The 27,996-nt window shown below is 40.4% G+C and overlaps 2 protein-coding genes across 4 annotated transcripts in view; both read right to left on the bottom strand.

Moving 5' to 3' along the window:
• The window catches only part of Asb9 (ankyrin repeat and SOCS box containing 9), a 48,896-nt gene extending 25,431 nt beyond the window's left edge, over positions 1–23,465 (bottom strand). For 2 of the 3 annotated variants that reach the window (XM_013032125.1, XM_013032126.1), the window contains exons 1-6: positions 23,194–23,465; positions 13,731–13,810; positions 10,882–10,989; positions 9,696–9,846; positions 7,853–7,987; positions 6,233–6,424 (exon numbers count right to left, since the gene is read on the bottom strand). In XM_013032125.1, coding sequence (XP_012887579.1) covers positions 6,233–6,424; positions 7,853–7,987; positions 9,696–9,846; positions 10,882–10,989; positions 13,731–13,810; positions 23,194–23,287 — 760 coding nt within the window. In that variant the 5' untranslated portion in view covers positions 23,288–23,465. Of the gene's footprint in view, positions 1–1,262; positions 1,448–6,232; positions 6,425–7,852; positions 7,988–9,695; positions 9,847–10,881; positions 10,990–13,730; positions 13,811–23,193 lie in introns of those variants that run through there. The other variant, XM_013032124.1, reaches the window with a different exon arrangement.
• Positions 23,466–23,757: 292 nt separating this feature from the next.
• Positions 23,758–27,996, bottom strand: part of Asb11 (ankyrin repeat and SOCS box containing 11, E3 ubiquitin protein ligase) — a 32,450-nt gene continuing 28,211 nt past the window's right edge. The window contains exon 8 of the mRNA XM_013032106.1: positions 23,758–23,918. Within this exon, the coding sequence (XP_012887560.1) occupies positions 23,758–23,918 (161 nt within the window). The remainder of the gene's footprint in view (positions 23,919–27,996) is intronic.

The following is a 27,996-nucleotide window of genomic DNA, read 5'->3' on the forward strand; positions in this document are numbered from 1 at the left end:
AGGGGACCTTAAAGTCATCTCTCAGAGATTATTCATACTCTTTTTTTTTATTTTAATTTTATTCATACTCTTAACTATAAAAATTAAACCATATCACAGGTTTCCTATAAATCTGAAACTGAGAAGCAGTTAAACTTCATGTTCTGAGTGCCTAAAGAATGCTTTGTAAATAGCAGTTGTTATAATGATCTGTCTCTAGTTATGTATGGTTATCAAATACTCTAGAAGTGTGGCTAAATACAGGAACTGGCTATTTTATCACATTGTCATTAACTCAAAATTATAGCACATGTAGGTAGTGTAAGGTTTCTTGACCTAAGCATTATTTATATTTTGAGCTAGATACCTGTTAGATACCAATAGCATACTCTCTTTTTCTTATTTACTTAATTTATTTTTGCTGGTCAAGGGCTTGAACTCAGGGCCTGGGCACTGTCCCTGAGTCTCTTTGTCCTCAAGACCACTGCTCTACCACATGAGTCACCACTCCACTTCTGGCTTCTTGTGGCTACTTGGAGGGAAGTCTCATGGATTCTTCCTGCCCAGACTGGCTTTGAACTGTGATCCTCAGATCTCTGCCTCCTGACTAGCTAAGATTATAGGCATGAGCCACCAAAGCCCAGCTTCTCCCTTTTAATGGTCAAAAACATAACCTGAGGAGGAAAGGGCAAAAATTACCTACACTTCAGAACCACTGGTCTAGTGACTAATGTATTTTAGACAATTTTTAAAATACTCTTTTGATTCACACAAAGTACTTGCCTCTATGCTCTATAAAGGAAGTAGTTTTGTCATAAAACCAATAAATATTAGGAAAATACATGTGATCACAAAATGTCTTTCTTCTTTATTCTGCTTCCATGTCGTAGAGATGAAGCCAGGATAGTAATATTAGAAAATTCTGCTCAGTCAAAACTCTCCAGTGTAACAGCAGAAAACCTTTATGGCATCTGGTTTCTCTATCATTGATGTGGGTAACTAAACATATTGATCACACTGGGTCTCAGTGTATTATCTGGAAAAGGTAGCAAATAGCACCCACCTAGCAGGTTTGCTATCAGGACTAAATTAAATGATACCCAAAGTGTTCCTTGCTTAGTGCTTGTTCAATATGTAGTAGATGTTCAATAGTTGTTATTTTAAACATTTTCTGCCCAAGCAGAAAATGCTTTGTAACCCACAATACTGAGTATCACTGTGTTTCCATTACAAATGCAAATCCATTAAAACAAACTAGCCAGGTTGGTTTAAGTCTAGTTTTATTTTAAGTTCTGGACACAGATTTTAGTACTGTTGTCCAGCAAAGCATTTTCTTGACACGATTAAGCGTGCAAGAGGTACTCTTTCAGCTCTTCAGGGAGGAAGAGAGAACCTATCTTGTAATGCTGATGGCTACGAAAGCATTTCCGAATTCGCAGTCGGCACAGTTGCATTAAAGAAGGAGGCCCTGGAGAAAGACCATAAAACAAGTAAGTCATGCACTCACATCAGTGATGGAAGACTCTATCTTTTTTTAAGCATACAGTATACAACATTGTTATAAGGAAATACGTTTAAGAGGGTTTCTAGTGGGTTTTTTCCATCTTCTTTCCTGATATCTAAGTGAAGTAAGCTCATTGGATTTTAATTTAGAACAAAATGAAAGACAGTTAAGACTTAGCCTTACTAACAGAGGATTAAGGAAAAACTAACTTGGGAATTGCACAGCTACACAAAACTTCTTATAATGAAAAATATCTGCTTAATGATTTTCTCCTCTTTTATCTTAAAAACTACAGTCATATTTCTAGAGGTAAGCATGTTTCTTTTGTCTTCTTAGGAATTTTAAGATGTTTAAAGACAGTAAGCCCTCAGTGAATCAAAAGTGTATGCCATCAAGTCATATCTGCTTTTACATATTATGTTCAGAGCTTCGGCTTATGGGTGAAAGGTGAACCAGTCTAAACTTTCCCATAGGGAACACCCAAAAGTTTTACACTTTAGGATGATGGCTGTCACCAAACGGAAGGTCGAGGTTAGAGGGGAAAATCAGAGAAAAGATTTTTCTCTCCAGAGTACTTTGGACACTGAAGTATTTGGGGATGTCAGAACTTAGGGGGAGCTGTTACTGACATCTCATGGGTAGAGGGCCAGGATATGACTCTCCAGTGTACAAGAAAGTCTCAACTGGCCCAAACTCTCAATAATGCTAAGATCGAGAAACCCCATTATAGGGTGAAAAGATAGCCAGTGCTTTTTCCCCCTTACTTCCACCCCTTGTATCAAATTATAATGGAGATTCTCTTTTAGTTTTTAGGTGTGTGTGTGTGTGTGTGTGTGTGTGTGTGTGTGTGTTTTAAGAACACTATAAGCCAGGTGCCAGTACCAGTGCCTCACACTTGTAATCCTAGCTACTCAAGTAGCTGAGATCTGAGGATATAGGCTCAAAGCCAAGCTCAGGTCAGAAGAAGAGGTATTGCTCAAGTGGTAGAAGGCAAGCCTTGAACAAAAACCACTATGTAAGAGTAGGAGGCCCTGAGTTACAGACACAGACACAGACACAAGAAGAATACCTTAAATTGGTGGCCCATAATCTAGGCTGCAATTCAGAATTGTTGAGTCCTACCCTAGCAATATTGCTTCGCTCATTGTTGGCTCAGCCTGTGTATATAGATTTTGTTAAATGCACAGGCCCCATATCGTTCTTTGGAGTGGGAGAATACAATCAAGCAGATACTGTGACCTCTGTTCTCCACAAGCATCACCACAAGCCACAAGGAGTTATGTATCTCTTGGGTAAAAGAGAAATGACCATCCGTCTCCATCTCTAACAGCACTTTCAGAAGGGCTTTATTGGAATTTAGGACACCTTTCAAATTCTGCCCAATGTGCTCAAGGCATACTAAAGCACTACCAGAAAGTGCACTATGTGGAAACAATGTTACCAAACCTTACTGAGTAATTGTGAAAGATGTGACTAATGCTATGTCATGGGCGACTGTAGGAGGTACTGATAAAGCATTATGAAGAACAAGACTTCCCAGCAAGCCCTATAGAGCAGAAAAGTAAGGTGTCAGTTTAAGCTCACTGTAACTATTGATGCCAAGTGAATAGCTAATGGTGACTATGAGAAAGAGTAGTGTGTAACAAGTACATCTCTAAATGCATGTGAACCCACAGCTGAACAGCCACAGTAGCTTTGCAGCCACTTGCTGGCACCTGCAAGCATGAGGTTACTCTACTCTATAATAAGATTGGGAATTATATTTGTATGTATTGATCTATTCCTATGGATCTTGATTTCTTTTTTCTCCCAATGTAACATTCATGATGCTTCAAGGCCAAAAATACTTTCAGTGGGGAGAGGCTCTGCTGGGTAAAGCTGGCCAGAAAGGGATTTTTAGCTTTCATGTGTGCCATGAGCAAATACAAGTTTCATTGGTTCTTAAAGATGGGCGAATATTCTGGAAATCTTTCCCTTTTCCCCTCTAGAGAAGGGCAAACATCTTTCCAAATGATCATGTAAAGCCTAATGTAGAACATGGTTGCATTTTTACCTGACAATATCGAGTCACCACACCACTGAAAGAGGAAAATAATCTCATTGAGTCACTTCCTTGGGCACAAAGAAACAATTGGGCTACATTGGGAAGGACACCCAGAGCCAGGAACCACTGCACTGTAAATGCAGGTCTGACTTCCTGTGCTTGCTTGGAACCGTTTCCGGTGGGCTTCCAGCCTGCTGAGAAACTCACTCAGATCCCCAAAGTGACTAACAGTGGTACAGCAAGCAGCAATTTTCTCCTGAGGCAAATCACTCTCTTTTTCTTTTCGTTCCTTTTGTTTTCTTGTCAGTGGTAGGGAATCAACTCCAAGACCTCACTCATGTTAAACATGCACACTCTATTGGTGAATTATACGCCCTGAGCCCTAAATTATACTTTATAAACCAGTAGGATCCTTGGCCACACCATCACTATGCAAAATGTCATGTAAAGGAATTAAAAGTAACCTGGGTTTCTAGAAATAGCTCTGGGAAATGAAGTGGAAAGTAAAAAAGCCAGTGAAGGCAATTTAAAAATCTTATGAGACTATGAAAGGGGGGGGTATATACATCCTATGTTATGACTTTAGGAGGTCTTAAGACACATTTGCCTTGCAGATAACTTCCCCCAATAAAACGTATTTTAAAAATTGTGTTTTACAAATGTGTTGGTATAAAAAAATAAAATCCAGGGGCTGGGAAGGTGGCTCAGTGGTAGAGCGCTTGCCTTGCAAGCATGAGGCCCTGGGTTTGATTCCTCAGCACCACATAAGCAAAAAGAAAAAAAAGCCAGAAGTGGCGCTGTGGCTCAAGTGGTAGAGCACTAGCCTTGAGCTGAAGAGCTGAGGGACAGCCCCCAGGCCCAGAGTTCAGGCTCCACGACAGAACCCCAAAATAAATAAATAAATAAATAAATAAAATAAAATCCGGGGTGAGTTTTAGTCATTTTCTGTTCCTTTTGATTTTAAAAGAAATTAAGACATTTCTATGGGCCCTGAAACAGAAGAAATGAGACCCTTAGGCAGACAGACAGACAGATAGCATTTTGGGGTTGTGTGCTAGAATGGTGGTTTAATCTCAGTGCCTCACGCTTTCACTTGGCTGGCTTGTTCATGGCTGGCACTTTACCACTTAAACCAGGCTTCAGCCTGGTTACTGGAGATAGATGCTCATGATTTTTCTGCCTAGAGCTAGCTCCAAACCATGATCCTCTGTTGTCAGTCTCTTGAGTAGCTAAGATTGCAGCCATGAACTGCCTATAAAATACCTTATTATTTTTTTGCAAAAAAAAGAGAAATCAACCAAATGTCAATATAATTGTCCAGTGGTCATAGCACTGTTTCTCATGAAGAGATCTCTCCAATGGACTATTCCTTTTGCTAGCCTGCTGGCACTGCTCGAGAGGTTCAAGTCACCACAAGTACCCTGAAGCAGGAGAAGGAGGAAGAATTCTTTGTCCTAGTTTACAGTTCTGCCCAGAGCCAATTCTGTATCTCAACATATGGGGAGAGAATAAGCAGATAGGATGAAATCAGACTTCTTCTGAAAGGGAGACCAGCTTCAAAGTCCCACCACCCTATCACAGTCAATGCTCTAGAAAGCAAGCATGTACTAACATGGTTGCTGAAACATGTACAGACAATTAATATTGCAATCAAGTCTCTCCACCAACCAAGGAGTCTTTGCGCCCTCAATCCCAGCCCACATTCCAGAAAACTACCCTCTCTTTCATGCACATGGCTCAACCACAATGTTTAGTTTCTTGGGCCAAGGATATCCATTCTAATTTATGAAGGAGTATGTGCTTTCCACTGATTGGTGAGAATCCCTACAATCTGATTGTTTTTTGTCAGTCGTGGGGCTTGAACTCTGGGCCTGCATGCTGTCCCTCAGCTCTTCAGCTCCAGGCTAGCACTCTACCACCTGAGCCACAGCACCACTTCTGGTTTTCTGGTGGTTTATTGGAGATAAGAATCTCATGGACTTTCCTACCTTTGCTGGCTTTGAACCACAATCCTCAGATCTCAGCCTCCTGAGTAGCTAGGATTACAACATGAGCCACTGGCACCCAGCTACTTAACTGAATTTTAACCACAGAAATGTGTAGTAATTTAGCTCATCCATAGAACAACAAGACAGCCTTGAATACTGGACAGCAGAAAAATACTTTTGCTGTGTTATTCTCAAAAGTACTTCAGAAACATTAGTTTTGTGTTTGTCAGTACTGGGCATACCCTTAGCTTATGTGTTCAAGGCTGGCACTCTACCACAGTTCCACTTCCAGCTTTTTGCTGGCTAACTGGAGATAACAGTCTCACAAACTTTGCTGCCCAGGCTGGCATCAAACCATGAGCCTCAGATCTCAGCCTCTAAAAGTATGATTATAGATGTGAGCTACCAGCAAGCCAGCTTAAAATTAAAATTTTAAATAACATTTTAATCCTTTAAAAAAAAACCTGGCTTACCCCCATATGAATATTACATCATCCAAACAGTCCATCTCCAATGTACCAAACAGCAGTAAGGCTCTCTACTTCATGACCAGTACTGTACCATATTGAATAGTAAATAGACTCAGCTTGTAAACATCTGGTGATGGACAGAGAGTGATTTTGTATAGGACTGGAGACTCAGTAAGTACTTGCCTCCTACTAGAGTACAAAGTGATGTCTAGACATTAAGGATTAGATTTGGGCAAAGGAGAAGCACCTTCTCGCTCCATGAATATCTGGGTCACAGGACTTTCCGGAGACACTAGATCTACTGGACGTTTGCCATCGATGTCCTTGGCGTGCATGTCAGCTCCGAAATCGATAAGCAAACATGCCATCTTGTCATTGGACCCTCTGGCCACAACATGGAGCGGGGAATCCAGTCCTTTGCCGAGGTTGACATTGGCTCCTAAAGTCAGAAGAACAAAAGGGGATCAGTGAAGTATTAGAGTCCCACCATCCTTCTCAAAGCCTGAGCGTCAAGCTTCCCTAACAACAGGGATCCATGGTGAGTATGGCAATTCTGTGAAAACAGGAAATAACTAAATAACCGGAATGCCTTGGGTAATATAAGGAAAATGCCATTTAACAATGGGACTGAAAGTACATCAATATGAGATAATATAGCATAGGGAAGTAAAAAAAAATCACCACTGAGAATTAAAAACATTCACATTTTATATATATATATATATACATATATATATATGTATATTTATATAATCCTGGCATCATCAAAGCTGCACATTCATTAGTAATAGAGAGTCTAAGTATTAGCCAGTACCGACTGCGAATGTTAAAATGATGAAATCCTGAATACATTAAGAGCAGCTGGAATCAGTTCTAGGACTTCAGACTTTGTGATTTGGGCTGTGAAGCATAACCACCTCTTCTACACGGAATTTCTAATCCCAAGATCACTGGGAAGGTGGCCAAGTTCTTGTCTTCAGATGTAAGGTAGAACTGTGAGAGCCATCCTCATCCCAATTCCACCCCTACACTCTTAGTATGTTGCTGCCAAACTCAGAGCTTAGTGTCACTGGGAAACGTGGGGGCCTGTGGCATTGCCTGAGCTACTCTTGCTGCAGCAAAATACGAATGTGTTGACTCCAGAAATGTTAACTGAATTGGTCTTATGCTGTTGTTGAGTTTGTGAGGAATGCCAAACATGGAGATTTCCTGGCTAGGGGTTTTAAAATGGCTAAGAGCTTCCAATCTACTTGGTGATAGAAAGTGGGGGTGGGGGGAGGAAAAGAGAAGTAGAGAGAATGGGAGAACTAGTAAATTACTGCAAGGCATTAAGTACTCTAAGACGAGTTGGGATAGAGTTTGGATTCTTGACGATTGAACGGAGTTTATATACAGAAAGAGGTGATCAAATGGTATTAAGAAAGGTGCTGGAAATCCTAGGAACATGAAAGGGAATAAGGAAAAGGTAACTATTTAAAACAAGCTAAAAAATGGTATACCCTCAATTTCCCTAGTTAAAGAGAACTGGAGAGTCCCAAACAGGAAAAAACCACCCAGATCCAGCAGCTTTGCAAGATAGCAAGATTGCAAGAGACAGAGGCAAGAGGAAAGGGAAGAGAAACTAATGATCATTGAGGACTACCCTGGGAAAGTATCATCATCATCATCATCATCATCATCATCACCCTAGTTACAAGTGAGTGAACTAAGCTTCTGTTAAAACAAACAAACAACTTCTTAAGAGCACAGTCTGCAAACTCTGATTAGGTCCAACTTCATTGCCCATACTCTTTCCTCCACTACAATACAAAGGTCTTAACATACATTTCATTTGTTTTTCTTTCCTTGCTTTGTTTTTTTGTCTTACCTGACTGGAGAAGCCTCTTGGCGCAGTCCACATGTTGGTGTTTACAAGCTTGGTAAAGAGGTGTGCCAAGGTGGTTGATGTTATGGTCAATATCACCCCCATAAGTTATCAGTGACTCGATGCATTCTAAGTGCCCTGTAACCAGAAATATGAGGGTCAAGTTACAGCACACATTTCTTTAGCTAGAGAAGCAACATTATCTCCATTTCTTGCATGTTTAAATTTGTCAACAGATTCAAGGATCAAAAGTCATTTCCTTGGACTAGGAACTGATTTTAAAGACTGCCCTCAGTGAATGGATTGGTCACAAAATGTGAGCGACAACTGTGAAAGGAACTAGACTGGAGACTAGTGTTCAGAAGAGTTATGGAGGCATGGGGATAAATGTTTCCCTGAAGAAGAAAGGAAAGAGTATAGGCCGCAAAGGACAGGGAAGGAAAGTTAGTTTCACCAAGGTGAGGTCTGGGAGACAGAAGTGACAGCCAATACAGGTAAGGCTTAGAAGAAGATGCTAAATCCAACAAGACCAGTGTCCAATCCAACTGGACTGGGTGGATGAAAACTCTATTATTGACCTTGGTCCAAAATATCATAAATTAAGCATTGCTCTTTTATGATTTCTTGTACCAATCCAGTGATAAGTATCCAATATATATGAGTTAGCAAGTTAATGGTTAGGGAGATAAATATCACATGGGTTTATCCAGTCAAATGAAAAGCCAGTCTAGATAATGATGATGATGATGATGATGTTTTGATGATGATAATTATAATGATGGCAAAGACAATGGAGGTAGTGGTGGAGGTGAGAAAACACCAGAGAAAGTGAACTTTGCAATTTTATTTATTTTCCTCACAGTTAAAATTATCAGGAGATCAGTGGCTTTATGAAAAGAATTTCTTAACCCAGAACTCAATATAACATCTAGAGTTTGCCAAATTGAACATTTGTTTCACTTGGCACACTTGGGTGACCCTCAGAAACTTGCTTTAAGGCCTTAAAAATAGAAGAATGGAGGACAAAAACTGGGAGAGAGCGAGGGACAGGGTGACATTGTCCAAAAAGAAATGTACTCACTACCTATTTTATGTAACTGTAACCCCTCTGTACATCGCCTTTATAATAGCAATAGTTTTTTTTTTACTTTTTAAATAGGAGGATGCAATCTGTTGTATAAAATAAACTGATTTCTTTTTGTATATATTTTTATTGTAAAATGCTGTACAGAGGGGTTGCAGTTACATGAGTAAGGTAATGAGTACCTTTCCTATTGAGCATTGTTACCTCCTCCTTTGGTTTTTGTTTTGTTTTGTTTTTTATTGTAAAGATACTGTACAGAGGGGTTACAGTTATATGAGTAAGGTAATGAGTCCATTTCTTATCAAGCATTGTTACCTCCTCCTTTGATTTTCCCCCACCAACCCTTCCCTCCCACCTCCCCAACTCCTCCCTCCCCCCGACATTGTAAATAAAATAACCTGATTTCTGAGGTCCCATGTTCAACAATACATTCAGCAAATGTATTAGATATTCAAGACAAATAGATGATTGATAGGCAACTATGTGTTAAGCCCCATTCCAGAAATGCAGGGGAATTCTCAAGGTTATTTGTATCAGAATTCCCTGGAGGACTTGTTAAAACAAATACATATTTGTTAGGCCACATCCTCCAAATTACTGACTGAATGAAGGAAGCTGGAGTGGGCCCAGTGGTTGGCATCAGTAGACCCTCTCTGTCTTCAGTAGCAGGACCTTGCTTTGAGAACCACTGCTCTCAAAGATGCCTCTTCTTCCCTGTTTCTTGACATTCCATGAAAAACTGAAATGTTCCAACAGATTTACCTCTTTTGGCAGCTTCGTGCATGGGGGATGCCACATCGTTGACAGGGTGCGGGCTGGCCCCATGGCGGAGGAGCAAATCTGCACATTCCCGGCTGCCGTTGACACAAGCGTTATACAGGGGAGTGTGCCAGTCTACGGTGGTACAGTTCACCTGGAGGAAAAACAAAGTTCCAAGATAAAGACAGGCAATGGGTGTCCTGAGTTCAAACTTAAAACTCTTCCACATTTAAGATGGTTCTGTCATTTCTCTGAACCTTTAGTTCCACAGCTAGAAAATGGGAAGGAAAAAGCATCCCAACTTCTAGAAGATTGTTAAAAAATAAAGAAAAAAAACACTTCGAATGAGGTACAGCATGTAAGGCAACAAAAAATGTTAGTGAAGTTTTCTCTAAACCACATCCACTCTGAGATTGTGAACATTGAAAATAACTTAGGATAATTTTCAGAGCTTGAGAACTAATCTCCTGATATTAAACTTTCATCCTCAATCAATCAATCAAGTTTCCTCACAGCAGCCAGAGTAATCTTCTAGAAACTGTGAAAATATAACTTTTTTTAAATTAAAAGCATGACTGTTAATACAAATACACAGTTAACACATGCCCAAAGATCTTGCTCAACTCATTCACTAACAAGCAAATCAATAAGGGAATCAGTAAAATGGTAAACCAGGCTCAAAAGAGAATTTATGTAGTTAGTGGCTAGACTGCAAGAATATATTTTTAATATAAAACTGGTTAGTGTCCTATAAAACTAAACCTATGACCTTTGGGCTTATCTTTCTAATGTGAGAAATCAGACAAATTTATGAGTTAACATCTAATCTCACAAAGTTTAGACTACAGTGGAATAGTAAATAGCAAAGCCAAATGATCATGGACTCCTCTATATTGTTAAATAATTCTGTGGTGACTCAAATGATATTGTAAAATCAATCAACAAGTATAGGACATGAATGTGGCACAAAAGAAGCCCTGGGCACAAACTTCAAGAGCATGCCCACCTTTCAGAGAAGGCTCCAGGAGCCTAGAGTGAGTAGCTTTTTCAAGTTTGCACCCAAGATGCCTCTCTGACTTCACCTTAGCCCTGGCATTGTTTCCATATTTCCCCAACTAGCTAGAAATCTCATGATGGAGTCACCCCCTGGCTCTCTACTAATCGAAAGATTATGTGAAACTGTACTTACCCGAGCTCCATGGCTGAGCAAAAGATTTACACAAGATGAATGGCCTCCAAGACAGGCTTCATGAAGAGGAGACACTTGGTCTGCAGTGATGAGGTTTACAGGCCAACCCTGGCAGAGAGAAATTGTCTGAGTAAGTGAGTACACAGCAACAGTACCCTAGTATTCGTTTTGTTCTAGTAACATAATCCTTCTTTTTTTTATTGTGAAAATACCAGAGGGGTTACAATTACATGGGCAAGGTAATGAGTGCATTTCTTATCAAGCATTGTTGCCTCCTCCTTTGCATAATCCTTCTAAGTGTTGTTTTTTTTATTGCCACAGTGCATGAAGGTGTTGATGGTGATGCAACAAAGAAGCAACCGTCCTGTGCTGCAAGGAAGAGTGTAACATGGTACAACCACTAAAGCAAACAGCTTAGTAGGATCTAGCTTGGTTGATAATGCATGGCCCTACAACTCAGCAATTTTATTCTTAGTTTTATACATTCAAAAAAGACAATTAAATACTTAAGAAGATTTAGAATAGCATTGATGGTGATCACTCCAACAACCCAAATGTCTCTCTACAGTCCATTGGAAAATAAGCTGATTTAATCATTCAGTGCATTGTCACACTAAACAAGTTATAACTGCAAACAACTAGAGGATGGTGGTTGCAAAAATAATGAAGACCCACAACTGACAAATAATAACAATAATAATAATAATAATTATTATTATTACTATGAGCAAAAGAAGTGAAACATCACTGCCTAAATAAAATATATTAACATAATAAATAAAAAATAATAAATAATAATTAAAAATAAAACAAATGATCACATCAGTATAAAATATAAAATTAGACACAAGTAATCACTGTTTCAGACTACATACATATACATAGGAAGTAGGGCCATGGGAAAAAAAAGTAAGGGAATCAGACCAATGATGACTTCCATGGACTAGGGAAAAGACTGGGCTCTGGAGCACACACCAAGGGGAAAGGAGCCATCCATGTGCTGTTTTTCTACTTATTGACCTGGAAGGCAGTCACATGGTCATATTGAAATCATTATTTTGTTAAATTGTACATATCTATTTCTTTTACATTTATCATATTTCTCAATTAAAAACAATGTCAAGTTAGCTGAGCCTAAATTGATAGCAAGTAATTATTAAATTCTAACAAATTAACACGTTATTCTTTCTTGTAGGTCAATTTAAAAGGAAAATTTGAAACTACAAGGGAAAAAATACAATACATACACCTTTTAGGAAGCCCAGATGTACTTTAGTATTTTAGGAAATTAAAATGTATTAAATAATAGAATGGAAGTAGAGGAAAAATGAGGGGGGGTAATAAGTTCAACAAGAAATATACTCCCCAAAACAAGTCGTTAAGGATTCAGGTGGACCTGTTGCAACAATGAGAAGTACAAAATGTCATGTCAAAAACGAGCTTTACAACATCGGTGGGGGGGGAGGGGGGGAAGGATTGGGGGGAAGGGGGGAGGCTGGGAAGGGAAGTGAAGGGTAAACAAAGGAGGAGGCTGCAATGCTTGGTAAGAAATGTATGCATTATCCTGCCCATGTAATTGTAACCCCTCTGTACAGTATGTTCACAAATAAAATTAAATTAAATTAAGAAAAAGAAATATACTCCCTACCTTACTTATGTAACTGTAAACCCTATGTACATCACCTTGACAATAAAATTAAATTTTAAATTAAAAAAAAGATTTTAAAAAATAATCAAAAAGTAAACAACAGCTGGGCACTGGTGGCTCACGCCTTGAAATCCTACCCCCTTCAGGAGGCTGAGATCTGAGGATCATGGTTCAAAGCCAGCCCAGGCAGGAAAATCCATAAGACTCTTATCTCCAATTAACCACCAGAAAACCAGCAGTGGCATATGGCTCAAGTGGTAGAGTGTTTGCCTTGAGTGAAGAGCTCAGGGACAGCACCCAAGCCCAAAGTTCAACACCCATGACCGACAAAAAATAAAAACAAACTCTGGGCCAGGTACAGTATCAGTATGATATTTTCCAGATCCATACATTTCCCTGCAAATGATATAATTCCATTCTTCCTGATGACATCTAGGTAATTACTGCAAACATCATTCAGTCTACTGTGGGACCTCAATGCTACTGACATTTTGAACTAGATAATATTTGATGGGAATGTCTGTTACAGAGCTTGGAAGTGGTTTCTAGCCACTAGGTGCCATTATCACCATCACTACAATATGGCAACTAACACTAGGTCCAGAATTTCCAAATGTTCCCCCCTAAGGGCCTAAATTGCTGAAGTTGAATATTACTGTTTTACATGATAACTTTATAGAACAGAGCTGTCTACATAAAGTGAAGGCAACTTGAATGCACTAATTTGTTGGTTGTTCATTTAATAGATATTTACCATAGTATCTATTGTGTGCTTAGATATTTATTAAACTCTGGTATGACGCCAGTTTCTGAAGAAGAAATCAGGTATTTAGGAGGAGATTCACCCCATTTTTCTTTTTGCTTCTTGCTTTTTTTTTCTCATGGGGCTTGAATTCATGTCCCTGTGGCTGAGCTCTTCAGCTCAAGGGGTCCCAAGCACTCTGCCACCTTGAGCTACAATACCCCTTCCAGTTTTCTGGCGTTTAACTGGAGGTAAGAGTCTCATGGACTTTCCTGCCTGGGGTTGGCTTTGAACTGCAATCCTCAGTTCTCAGCCACCAGCATCCGGCTTCACCTCCTTTTTCTTAAGAAGAAATTGATATCTTACTATCAGTCCATGATTTCTTTTGCTCCATTTGGCATAGTCATAAGATGTGCTGAACATTTGCCATTTGTTTTTCAAAAAAAAAAAAAAAGCTACCTGGCTCAGGAGGTTACGCAGGGACAGAAGGCGGCCATGGATCGCAGCATCATGCATTGGGGACCAATCTGACACCACATCTGTATGGAAAGGGTAGACAAGTTACATCCTGCAAAGGCACTGAAACTGTAGGCTCATCCTTGCCTACAGTAAGAGCCTAATGCATCCTGAAGGAAAACTTGACACTCACTCAACCAAACTTGCTTTCAGCATTTCCCCTCTCTGGTGATGTATCTTTCCTTTCCCTTCTGTTTTTTTTTTTCTTTTCTTTCTCCTTTGTGAACACAGGGCCTTGTATTTGGCAAGCGAGAGATCTACCACTTGAGTCATGCCCCGTGTCCTAATGATATTTCTTGTTCAGTTTATTGGAAATGGAACTATCGCAGTGCCCAAACTGAGGATGACAGAGGTAGCCTCAGAAAGCATGGTAAGTGAGCTAAGGCCAGGCACAGAGTATAGTCCCACATGGGAGCACTCAATCAACACTAGTTGATCTCATAGAATTTAAAACAGAATGGTGCCTAGCAGACACAAGGGTGGGGGGACATGGGGGAAGGTGGATTAATGGGCACTAATTTATAGGCAAAAGCAGCCCGGTTGTTTCATCACTTAGTAGGGTAACTCTAGATGAACAGTTACTTACTGTGCATTTCCAAGAGCCTGAAGAAAGGATTTTCAATGTATTCATGGATGGATAATAAAACTGAAAGCACTCATCTTCCCCTTGGCAACCATACCCTACAACACTCCTTGCTGTGACCCCACTGAACCATCTCCCCTCCCCTTCCCTCTGAACAAACCTACCCCGTAGTCTTGGAAGAGAGCTTGAGAGCAAGGCCGCTTCTGGCACTGATGCCCCTGCTGGACACAGATGCTGTTGAAACCTTGAAACTCTTGCTTGCTATCCCATCCTGCCTGTCTGTCCCCACCTCCATCTGCCTCCAACCCCACTTCACTTTTTCTGCCTCAAATAAAGACACTCTAGTTGTAAGGATGGTACGCCATTTCCTCTTCAGTCCTGCTGAAGGAGACTTGGTTGCCCTTCCCAGGTTTTCAGCCTGAATAAAACCTGTTGGTCTGTGGAGTTCATCTTTCTCCTTTTTCTTTCCTTACATTCACCATAAAGATATGGTATCTGAGGAAATAGGTACGTTTAACCTGATATAAACACTACAACATGTATACATGAATCATAACATCATACGCATAAATATGCACAAGTGTTTCGTTGTACCAGTTAGAAATTTAAATTAAGTGTTTTTAAAAAAAACAAAGAGGCAGGTTGGGATGACTGCACTTCCATTTGCACACTGGTTTCAAAGGCAAATGACCCCGTTTGTTAAGTGAGAGCTTCGTTAATTACCAGCATTAGTGTGTTCAGCTGTGGTTGCCAGTCTAGTTTCCTGCTTGAAACAAACTTTGGCATCTCAGCAAACAGTGCCATATACTAATAGTAGTAATCATGTAATTACATACATCATTAGGTTTGGAATCAAATGTAAACTGAATTATATCTATTTATAGATTACTTCATGTCCTGATATTAAGCACAAATCAGAGTTCAATCTGACCTTGAAACAGGAACATTATTAATACCCAAAGGCCACATGCCAATTCAGTTGAAAGCAAGCCCTGGATTCAGACCCACTGGACCTCTTCTGGGCTTTGAGTTCCTCACCGGACTTCTTTTTGGTAAAGTGTGTCCAGTAATATACTTATTCAGAGCTGAATGCATATTAGCTACTAGTATTAGCTTGTCCTGATACTACACAGAGTCTGGATTACACCCTCTAATTTTGGCATTTAAAATAACAGCCATGTAGGAAGAATACAAATTCTCAAGAGAGAATCCTGTAAACCCTATTCCAAACATTAAGTGCTTTCCCTCTGTCCCAATCATTAAAGATAGATAGAACTGAATAAGGACATAAGCCAGACTTTTTTTTCCTCATCTCCTGCTGCCTCTGATTTCCAGAACCAACAGATGCAACGAGTCAGAAAATTAGAAGGCTTGTCTGAGCTTGTGTAAGCTCCAGCTCTGCCCGCTTTGGTCAACACGTGTCATCCCAACAGGATCAAAAGGCCTCATACAAGTTTTTCTTTGTGTGGGAGCTAAGAGCTCCAAAAAGCTGAGGAAACCTGGAGGCCCAGGATTGTGCCTAGTGCCATGCATCTTCAATGGCCATGAAGGAAGCAGGAACACTTTGTACTTACATGTGTTGGCTAAGGTCTGCCTGCCTGCCACCCAGAGCCATCAATGCCCGGGAACATCTGTCCCAGTGAGCAAATGATCATCCTTCCAGATGGATTCACTTAGCATTGAGTACATAAAAGGAAGCTGAATGAGCCGCCTACACACTGCCCATCCAATACTTTCCCTCTGTAGTCACTAAGGTCTTAAGGCACCTCAACTAAAATCTCCCAGGCATTAGGCCCAATGGGTACTAGATTAGAGTCCTTACAGTATTCCCTTAAGTTCCCAGTTCTCTCAGGAAAAAATATAGCTGCTCTCAGAGCTTGGCATCTAAGTCTAGACTACAGGTATGGAAAATGGAAAGATTTAGCTACAAATTCGAATGAGAAAGACAAGAAATTCCATCCAGGTAGTGCTGATAGTGCAATATGCATTCACACAAAATCTAGATTGGGAAGATCCAAAAAATGGAAAAAGGTTTGGAAAACCCATTTTAAATTGATTTGCAAATGTGCTCTAATGGATGGCCATATGTATGATGACTAGCCCATATGTTTTTTTTCTTTTCAAGTGCTCAGCTAAGTTGTATTTACAACTTCCATACTCCTCATTTTTCTTAAAGCTACTTAAGATTATTGGAGTTGACAACCTAAATGGGCCAGGGAGGTAATTTGGATCCTAAACTGTAACTGTTCAGACTTCATTAATATATTATGTTTAATATATTATTAAACATATTGATTTATCATATAATCATCACTCCTCCTACTTAATGCAAATAATGAAGTATACACTTCTCCAAGAGAAAATTAAAGGCAACTTGATGTTTTACACCCATGCAGAATGTAGTATTTACAGAGACAGCCTGTGTAGGGAGTATTATTGTTTTTCTGGAACACATAAAAGGAGGCTGACGATACTAATAACTGTAACTAATTAGCAAACTAACACCTTCATTGAGCTTAGTTCACATACCATACAACTGACCATTTGAAAGTGGACACTTCAGTGTTTTTCATTATATTCACAACATTATACACTCAATACCACAATCAATGGTAGAAGATTTTCCACATCCCACCAAATAAATCTGTGCCCATTAGAATTCACTCCTCATTTCTACTTCCCCCAGACCCTGGCAACTATTGATCTACTGTCTGTCTTTCTGGATTTGCTCATTCTAGACAACCTCATATAAGTGAAAGCATACAACACATGATCTCTTATGAATTTTTCTGTTCATTTAGCACACTTCAAGATGTACCCACACTGTGACATACATAATTACTTCTTCCTTCTTTGGTCAAATAATCATTGTATGGTTTATTTATTCATCTTTGGATGGAATTTGTGTTGTTTCTACCTTTGGCTAGAATTAAAGATGATGCTACAAGCATTTAAGTACAAGTGTTGAGGTGGATGTATATTTTTAATTTCTTAGAGTGAAATGTCTATATGATTGTAATACAGTGTTTATCAACCTTTTGAAACTGTTTCCCATTTAATATTCCCATCAGCAATGTGTGAGGTTTACCTAACTAATTTAAAGTCATTTCAGTCTAGGATTTGTTAAGCCTGTCACAGTATGGTTATGCTCCTGCCCAGAAGAAAAACATGGATCCTTGTAAAGTCTAAATCTACCTCAAATTTATACAAGAGTCAGCAGCTGGTAGCTCACGCCTATAATCCTATCTACTCAGGAGACTGAGATCTGAGGATCACAGTTCAAAGCCAGCCCAGGCAAGAAAGTCCATGAGACTCATCTCCAATAAACCACTCAGAAAATCGGAAGTGGTGGTGTGGCTCACGTGGACTTTAGCCCCAGCAGATCAAAACAATTGATTATGTAACCTAAAACAGTGAAAATAAGTAGGCTAATGTATTAGCATTTTTGTAATCTTCAGATAGCATACAGATACACACAGTCCAGTAAATGCTATCATTTGGAACATGGATTGGTCTACATCTTTGTTTTGCTCTAGAAAGCAGTAAAGAGCTATGAAATATACCTTTAAAAAAAATTAGGGGTTGTAAACGAGGACCTATAGACTCAACACAGTTAAACCCCTAAAGAGCCTCATCTTTTTTCCTGCTGAAAGCTGGAAAGAACAAATTAAGCAGTGGAGGGAGGGAGCTAATTTCCTTATAGAACATGGATGATGATCACAGAGGATACCGCTCGACAGATGTAGGGACCCAAGACTATAATATTCTCTTCCACTGAAGCCACAAAAGTCTTCGAAACTCATCATTATCTATATGAAAAATATTGTATAAGCCTTTGGCATAGCCATAATCTATTGGTTTTGCTGCCAAATAAAAACAGGTGCCAAATGGGGTTGCTAGCAATACCAAGGACCCAGTAGAATACCTTAAGGGTAAAATAGGGCAGAGCACTCTCATAATTAAAAAAAAAAAAACTCCACAAGTTTTCCAATCAGTGACATTAATCTTATTTTTTTTAAATGTGTCTTTCTCAAACCTGCAGCACATTAGGAAGGTTGCCATTTTATTTTTATTGCACTTTCTGGAATGATTTCTAAAATTACCATTATTTCAGGAGAGATTTTAAATGCACTAATCGGTACATTCTGAAAAGAGCTATTAACGAAGCTCTGAGAGCTCTAGTGAATACGGAGCAATCTAACCACCTTAGGAAACATTTTGAAAGCCAAGAGGAGAAAAAAGGGAATTTGGGTTGTTCGCAGGGGGATGGGAACATTTGCCTTCAATCTTTGGGACAACGTAAGGATGGATTCAATGGCCTAAACCAACAGTAGAGAGGATCTGTTACTGTGTTTACAATTATGATGCACTTCCGTTTTTATTCCAGGACAAACAGAAAAAAGTGAGAGAGGGAGAAAGAGAGGGAGAGGGAGAGGGAAAGGGGGGGGAGAGAGAGAGAGAGAGAGAGAGAGAGCACAGAGAAGTGGAGATTTAAATTCAGAAACAAGCGACAGAGAGGCCCCTAAGACAACACTTGAACACGTTGTTCTGGTCCATTACGGTTCTTTTCTCAGCTCCATCACCTAGCCCCTCCCTCCTTTTCTCCTTTCCCCACTCCTATTCTCCTCCTCTCCCATTCTGCTGCCTCTTTCTATCCTACACAGAGCCCTCAAATGACCACATATTCCATTTAGTAGGATTCTCTTAGAAATCACCCCTTCTTAGAATCCTGTTTCACTATCTGAAAATTCACTACTAAAGAATGCAGTTGTTCCCTTCCTATACTTGTTCTTTCCTGACTTGTACAAAACAAGGTCAATTTTGTGAAGAATCTATAAAGAGTTAGCTACCCATCTTCTTACCTCTACAGGTGTGAGCTCTAAGAAAAAACCTAAACAATAGATACCAAAATGGGGACAGGGTTACCTGTCTGGTGAGCTTATGATGGCTAACGTATCCCTCAATGTATTTTCAAGGTTTTCTAGAGCTCTCATAACTAAATACTACCAACTAGGAGGCTTAAGACAATACAAATGATTTGTTATACAGTTCTAGAGGCTAGAAGTCAGGAAGACCATGTTCTTTCCAAAGATTCTAGGGAATAATCCATCCTCACCTCTTTGGAGTCTGGCATTAGTCACCAATCACTTGGCACTCCTTGACTTGTAACTACTTCACTCTCATCTCTGCCTCCGTTGGCACACAGCATTCTCCCTGTAGGTTTTCTCTCCTTTCCTTCTTAAAATTCTAGTCATATGGGATGAAGGGGCAGCCCACTGCAGTTGAGACCTCGTTTAAACTAATTATATCTACAATGCCACTATGTTGAAATAAGGTTGAAGTACACAGGAAGTTAGGATTTCAACGTGTCTTTTGGGGGAAGGGGATATAATTCCCTCCTAACAAGGTACTCTTCAAGGTTAAAATGTACTCTTTCTCTGCTCATAGAAGAATCAAATGTCTATAGAGGCAGCTGCCAATCTTTATACCCTTTTCCTCTCTACTTCCAGAAAAGGAGGCAGAGGACAAAAACCCTGCAGCAGGGAGGTGGGAGCAGCAAAATTCCCAAGATGAACATCACCTGGCCCAATTTACCCTCTAGCTTATCCTTGGCCTGGGGAGGGAGGGGAAAGGGAGGACATGATTCATCTGGACTGCCTTTCCTGGCATAGCCAATTAGAAACAGCCTTCTGAGTATTCTACATTCCAGACTTTACCAAGTCAGTACTTCCAAACCATAAAGACATGCAACCAACTAGAACTGAGGTTTTACCTGAGGTTTCAGAATGGGATAAAGCAGGAAAGAAAACAACTTGGGTAGAAAAAAGGGAAAAAGCCTAAGAGTAACTCAGCTTGGTACCCAAAGGTTGTTAGTCTGATTCAGAGAAGGAGGGTACTGGTAAGAAGGCAGAGATGTCCAGTCATCTTTGAAAACAGCTCTTTAACCTCGTGTAATTACAACCTCCAGAATTTCTTCCTGCTTCTGTGTCCTTACTCATCCTACATCTTTGGCTGTCCCAGGGCTCTGTCATTGGCTCTCAGCTCTTGGCCCTCAGAAAATTCCTCCTTTACCTAGATTTCAACCACAGCTCCTCTGCAGAACATTCCGAGGTTTCTAACTCCCAACCTGTACTCATTGCCAACCTCAACCGCATGTCCTCCTGCTGCGCTCTAAGCCTAGTTATTGCTAATTTTATGTTCAAAACAGAACACCAACATGCCTTTTTTCTCACTCTATCCCAACCCAGATTGATTTTGTGCTGTCTTCTCTACTGTAGCCCTTGTATCTAATTAAGCAGCATGGCCTGATTTCCCTTGCCTTTCACATCGGCACTCTTTTCTATCCCCTTTTCTTAATTGTGGTTGGATGAGTGCAATGGATCTCAAACAATCCCTTGTCAGCATCACTGAAGCCTTGGTGGGAAGGAAGGTTCCTAGGCCTACTCTAGACCTACCATTTTCTTTGTAGCTTTTGTCTTTTTTTTTCAGAGCTAAGGACCAAACTCAGGGCTTTGCACTGGCTGCAAGTACTTGTCCAGTGAGCTAAATCCCCAACACCTAGACTGGACATTTTCATCAGAATTTGCTTGCACACGCCTTTTATGAAGTCCTAAGGCGACCTCCTAGGATATCACCCAAGCTTACCCTGATGTGTATACTATGCTGATTTACACACAAGCTTCATGATTGCCAGGTCTCTGCTTCAGTGCCACCAATGGCTGTCAACTTCCTGATTAATAAAGGTTAATCTCTTTTATGCAGCTTTGAAAGCTACTCCATCCAGCTCCATCTCTAGACTTGTTCTTACTAGACTTGAAAATACACGGCTGTTTGGCTGTAACAACAGTTATCTTTGTAATAAGCCTATCTCTGAATGTAACATTTACCCACAGTGAAAAGTGGCGACTTTACCTCTCCCCTCTAGAAACAAAAACAAAAACACCCTTAGCTGTAAAATAATTGTGCCAACGTTAACCATATTATCAATCATTTTCTATGATTGGCTTGATGCTTTAAAAACTTGTTTTAAAAAATGGATTCTTCCTGCCACTATGCTTTTCTATTGCTTCAAACTTGTGTTTACCACATAATGAGCTATTCTGCTCTTTGTGAGTCCAAATCATACTCGCCCAAGGAGTGAGTATGAGAAAAACGGAATAAATGAGTAAACGAAATGAGCACGCTTGCTTGCTCAACCAGAAATAAGGTATTTTAGGTGATGGAGGTGTGGATCAAATAGTAGAATATCAGCAGTAAGCAAGTGAGCCATATGAGGGAAAGGCCCTGAGTTCAAGCCCCAGTACCAGCCAAAAAAGAAAAGGAAAAAGAAAGAATGCATTTTGGCTTTTATTTCTTTATTCCCTTTTCTATAGCTATGTATTCCTAAATTAATAACTCTCCTATGACTTTAGAGTTCTGATGACAAGTGTTACTATCAGCCTACAAGGACACTGGAATTAATGATCTCTCCTCAAATGTTTGTACCATCTTCAGGATCTTTTCAGCCAGAGGCACATTCTGAACACTCACCAAGTGACAGTGACCTAATACACGGGGCTAGCAAATACACAAGGCTCTATACACTAGCAAAAGCACAACTGGGGAGGTTCAATCTCATGCCTGTAATTAACCTCTTCAAAATATAAGAGAGTTTTCTTGCAAAATGATTCAATCAGGGCCAGGGGCGACTAGCTTATATTTGTAATCTTAGCTATTTAGGAGGCTGAGCTCTACCGATCATGATTCAAAGCCTACTTAGCCAAGAAAGTCAAAGAGATGGCTCTGGCAGCAACAAACCACCAATAAGCCAGAAGTGAATATGTGGCTCAAATGCTAGAGCATCAGCCTTGAATGAAAAAGCTAAGGGGAAGTGCCCAGGCCCAGAGTTCAAGCTTAGTACTGGCATACATTAAAAAGAAAAACAAGGTTTAATGTTCAATCATAAACCCTAATCCCACCTAAATGCCGAATACCTAAGATGTCTTTTTTTTTTTGCCAGCCCTGAGGCTTGAACTCTGAGCTTTTTTGCTCCGGGCTAGCACCCTACCACTTGAGCCACAGCGCAACTTGAGCCACAGTGCAACTTCTGTTTTTTTCTGAGTAGTATATTGGAGATAACAGACTCACCGACTTTCCTATCCAGGCTGGCTTCGAACTACAACCCTCAGATCTCAGTCTCCTGAGTAGCTAAAATTATAGGCATGAGCCACCAGAGCCCAGTATAAGAAATCTTTTTTGTTCTTTTCAGTTGTGGGGCTTGAACTTGGGGCGTAGGTGCCGTCCTTGAGCTCCTTTTGCTCAAGGCTAGCACTCTACCACTTTGAGCCACAGCACCACTTCCAGTTTTCTGGTGGTTAATTGGAGATGAAGAGTTTCATGGACCTTCCTGCCCAGGCTGGCTTTGAACTGTAATCTTCAGATCTCAGTCTCTTGAGTAGTTAGGATTATAGGCACAGGCCACTGGTGCCTGGCTTAAAATACCCTTTTTATTTATTTATTTTTTAGCATTAAGGTTTTCCTATTTATAAGTAACTTTTAAACCTTCTATTTAATAAGTAATGCATTGGAAACTGAAGTTTTCACTGGAGAATAATCTGACAAAAGTCTCTCGTCTATAGAACTCTGCAGGTAAAGGTGGAAACATTTTGTAACAATCATGTAAAAGACCCTTACCAGTAACCTGCGGACATCTTTTTACTAGCTCCCCCATGAACACTCCTCAAAATCCGCCCCAACCCCCACCCCCAGGCCTCTCCTCGCCTCTCCTAAGCATGTTAAGCCATCCTCTCCCGGCGCTTGGATTTCATAGCTCCTCCAACTCACCCCCCATCAATGGACTTGTGAAGAGTATGGTGTCAGAAGCACTTCCAGGTCTCAGGGTCCTGCCGCCGCTCCTGCCCCTTTGTTGGTCATCCATGATGCTTTCCCTACTGAACTTTAAACTTCTAAACTCGGTGGTTCAGAAAAGTTCAAATTCCATGTCCCCTTCTGTGTGCTCCTGAGAATTGTGAATGTTGTAGCCGGCTGGACTATACACGTCCTGGGCAGGCAGGCGATCTGGAACAGAGAACAGTACAGGCAGGGTAATCTGAGTACCACCTGTGGTCAGTCAGGCACACACGCGCACACACATCCAAGCACACTACCTAGCTGGCTGGAGGCAAGCCAGAGCCCACAATAGCCCCTCCCCAAGCCCAAACTCTGCAAAATTGCTGATGTCACGTCCTTTCCCAAACTGAGACCAATCAGGGAGGAAACCTTGGAGTTTATCAGGAAGGAAACTCACACTTTGTAACTTGTAGAAGCAAGGGAGCAGAGTGGCAGAAGGAAAAAAAAGCCAAACAGCTCATTTGTTTCAAAGTTTCATATGCTGCTCAGAGCAATTTGCTACTTGGGGCCTTCTTGGTATTGAAACAAGACCCCCATCTCCGGAGTTGAAAAGCAAGGAAACCGATTTGGTTGCAGCCTTTGCTGATTTGACTTGCACAGTTCCATGTACAAGGCACCCTGACCATCTGCACACGTGGTTTCAATTTTGCTGGGAGTCTCTAATGGAAAAATGTGTCTATATGTTACAAAAAATGCAAGGGTGGGGGTGGGGTGGAGAGGGCTTCTGTTTTCTTCCTTTGAACGGTAAGCATTTCATTAAATGTCCTAATCCATTCTTCCTCCACACTTTTTTTTCTTGTTTCTAACTAAAGAATGAGTGATTACAATTGGTCAAAAGAGATCTGCCATCTTTCAATCAATTGTAAATGCTGTTTTGTTTAGGTTTCATCCATTTGCCTAAACAAAAATATCTGGCCTTTCTCTATATGTGACTTATTTCCAAGTTTTATGGTTGTTCAATCTGAACATACTTCATTTAACCTGTCATATACAAACTACTACCATTTGGTATTGTAATCGATAGAAAAACATTGTTAATATAGTATTTTGCCATTTTCTGTGTGTCTTTTTTTTTGTTGGTGGTGATGGGGCTTGAACTCTGGGCCTGGGCTCTGTCCCCCAGCTCTTCAGCTCAAGGCTAGCACTCTACCACTTGAGCCACAGCACCACTTCTGGTTTTTTCTGTTTATGTGGTGCTGAGGAATCGAACCCAGGGCCTTATGCATGCAAGGCAAGCGCTCTACCACTGAGCCACCTTCCCAGCCCCTCTGATTCTCTTTTATCCTTCTAGCACATTGTAATTTGGACATTTCACCTACTCAGTGTGCTTAACAGAGCAGGTGTAGAACTCTTTTCTTGAGTGGCTCACTTCATGACATTTGCTAATATCTGGAAGGTTTCTTCTTTAACTTTCCAATTTCTATTTTCTACTGAGGCAGGATAGACATGGGAATGTGAGGCATGAGAACCAGCATCCTTGGATTCAGAGTTAATCACTGCTGGATTAGAAGCACACAAAGTGTTATTTTGCCTCAAACTTTACAGCCTATCAGTAAAGTGTAACATCGCGTAAAAAGAAATCGAAAGCAGAGCTCTCTCCCAACAGATCTTGCCTTTGTGGCCAGCTGCAAAGTACAGAGATACATATTCTGGGGAAAATAACTCCTTTGGGTACAAAACGTGTTTGTGAAGAAAAAATATTTATCTCAAGAATAGACAATTGTCTTGTAAAGTGTGGGAGACAGAATCCATACTTTGAAGAAAGGTTCAGACAGCAGTGATTCAAATTTGGAGAACAAAAAAACCCAGCTACAACAATGACCTATGTTAAGCAGGCTAAACAGATACCTTGAGGTCTCTATAGCCAGTTGACAAAAATGTCTCCACAAGGATGACACCAAGATCCCCGCCTCCTAGCCCTTCTAGCCCCTCCTAAGCCTCCTAGGTTATATCAGTCACGTCAGACAATAGCTGGTGCTTCTCACTTCTCCCTGCAAGCAGGGGTCTTGCCAGTCCCTTTGCAGGCAATAAACCCTTGCTTTGTTCTCTGTACCTGGATGTCTGCGTGGTTTTCTGGCAAAGTCTAATATACTCTGCAGCTATGTTCCTTTCTTTATTCACTAGTACACTCTGTACTGTGCAAGTACAGATGCAGTAGTGAATTTCCTTATTCTCTCAATGATGCAACCTGAATATCATCATTTTTTACTACTATAAAACTACCATAGTCCATACTTCTTTAAGTAATGGGACAAAGGAGTTTCAATTCAACACATCAGATTATAAACGCAATACATCTTGACCAATGTCACCCCTTCCATCATTCTCCCTCATTTTTTCCCAGTCCAGTCCATACTTTTGTACATGTGGCTTGGTGCATATATGCAAATACTTCTAAAGGAGAGATTCCTAAGAGTGAAAATCCTGAATCAAAGATGTGCTTTTATTGCCAGGTGCCTGTGGCTCACACCAGTAATCCTAGCCATGCAGGACACTGAGATCTGGGGAGCATAGTTCAAAGCCAGCCTGGGTAGGAAGGTCTATGAGACTCTTATCTCTAATTAACCTCTGGAAAATCAGAAGTGGCGCTGTGGTTCAAAGGTAGAGTGCTAGTCTGAGCAAAACAACTCAAGGACAGCGCCTATACCCTGAGTTCAAGCCTCACGACTGACAAAAAAAATACTTTTATATGAGTAATAAATTGTATAGAACTAAACTCACAAGTTTAAGGAAAACAGAAATTCTGAAGATCACTGATTATATGAATGTTGATTTCTGCTTGCAATATTGTACTACAGATTTGCAGAAGCTTACCATTGAGATAAACAGAGTTAAGTGTTCAAGAGGGCACTCTTTATTTTTGTTTAGACCTGCATGTAAGCCTTTAATTATCTCAATACAATTTTAATTTGAAAAAGAGGCTTCTCATTTAAAATGGGGATAAATACTGCCAAATTGCTCATCATCTCTGTTTGAAGAATTAACTGAGAAGGTCATAGTATAAAAATTCTTCATTAATCTATCAGGAGAGACTCACAGAAGGATAAACATATTTGGCTGAGAGTGAGACAATCTCTCTGAACATAGACTGGACGAGAAAGAATTAAGCAGAGAGGAGCCCGATGGAAAGTTACTAATGTTTACTCCAGGTAATGTCTTCTCAGTACAACTTCTCTATTTACTTTCCACTCAATTCCAAAACGTGAGAATTTTCTACATTCAAATTTAAGTTCCCAAATGACAATAGAGAGTATTTCTGGCTTTTTGCCCTAGTACCTAGGAAGGAACTCATCAGCTTTTAATTTTCTCATTATATTTATAGCATGGGTGACCTACCAATTAATAAATCTTATGGGAACTAGATTTTAGGTGGTGCAAGCAGTGGGGCTTGAACTCAGGTTCTGGGCACTGTTCCTGAATGTTTTGCTCAAGGCTGGCACTCAATCACTTGAACCGCAGTTCCACTTTCAGCTTTTTGCTGATGAAGTAGAGATAAGAGTCACACAGACTCTCCTGTTCAGGCTGTCTTCAAACTTTGGTCATCAGATCTCAGCCTCCTGAGTAGCTAGGATTTGGTGTGTCACCAAGTCCATCTGGAAGCTGGCTGTTATTTTTTAACTTTAACAATCGTTTTTGGTTTGGTTTGGTTTTTTCAGAGCTGAGGAACGAATTCAGGATCTTGCACTTTCTAGGCAAGGGCTCTTCTACTCAGCTAATTCCCCAACCTCAACAACAGTTCTTTACAACAAAGGTCATGAATTTTTAAATATTAGCATGAGGAGAAAATTGAACTATGTGGATATGAGCTGTGATTATAGAGAAATAAGGTCTCTGACTACAAGGTATAAGAAAATAGAACTATTACTAACTTCTAGTAAGGCTTAGTTGCCTATTGCGTGTGTCTCTGTGGTCACCAAAAATGGCTCAGGTTTGAGAAGAAAAAAAGAAAAGAATGATGGCAAAGCCACAATCATTAGTTCCAGGGCAATGTGAGCAAGAGCCTATACCTCTGTCCTATCCTCACTTAGCTGCCCAAGTAACACCTCACTCATGGATTATAACTCTGTTCGTGAGGCCTTGGGAACCTTGAAAGTCATTTCCAATTAGTCAAAGTTGGTCCAAGAGCTGAAACCTCTTATTATTCCACCCAGCAATTTCCCTAGGACAAAACACATCCCTGATAATTTGGGTTTCTCTGTATTTCATGTGTTGTTCTGGCAGAACTGCTTCTGCTTGCTGAACTATCTGATGCCCCTTTAGAGAGCAACCACGCATTCCTACTGCATGGAGAAGAACAAGAAGATACAAATAAGAATTCAGAAAAACCTGACATAAACAGAGGAGAAAAGAGGTGACTCAAAATGAAGATATAGCTAGGCATAGTCTTGTAATCCTACTCAGAAAGCTGAAATCTGAGGATCAAAGTTTGAAGCTAGCCTGGGCAAGAAAGTCTGTGAAACTCTTATCTCTAATCAACCACCAAAAAGTTGGAAGCGGAGCTGTAGCTCAAGTAGAACACCAGCCTTGGGAAAAGATGCTCAGGGAAAGTTTCCTGGCCCTGAGTTCAAGCCCTACTACACACACACACACACACACACACACACACACACACACACAGAGCACACACACACACACACACACAGAGCACACACACACACACACAGAGCACACACACACACACACAGAGCACACACACACACACACACACACACACACACACAGAGCACACACAAAACT

Source organism: Dipodomys ordii, unplaced genomic scaffold, assembly GCF_000151885.1.
Source record: "Dipodomys ordii isolate 6190 unplaced genomic scaffold, Dord_2.0 Scaffold150, whole genome shotgun sequence".
NCBI lineage: Eukaryota > Metazoa > Chordata > Mammalia > Rodentia > Heteromyidae > Dipodomys > Dipodomys ordii.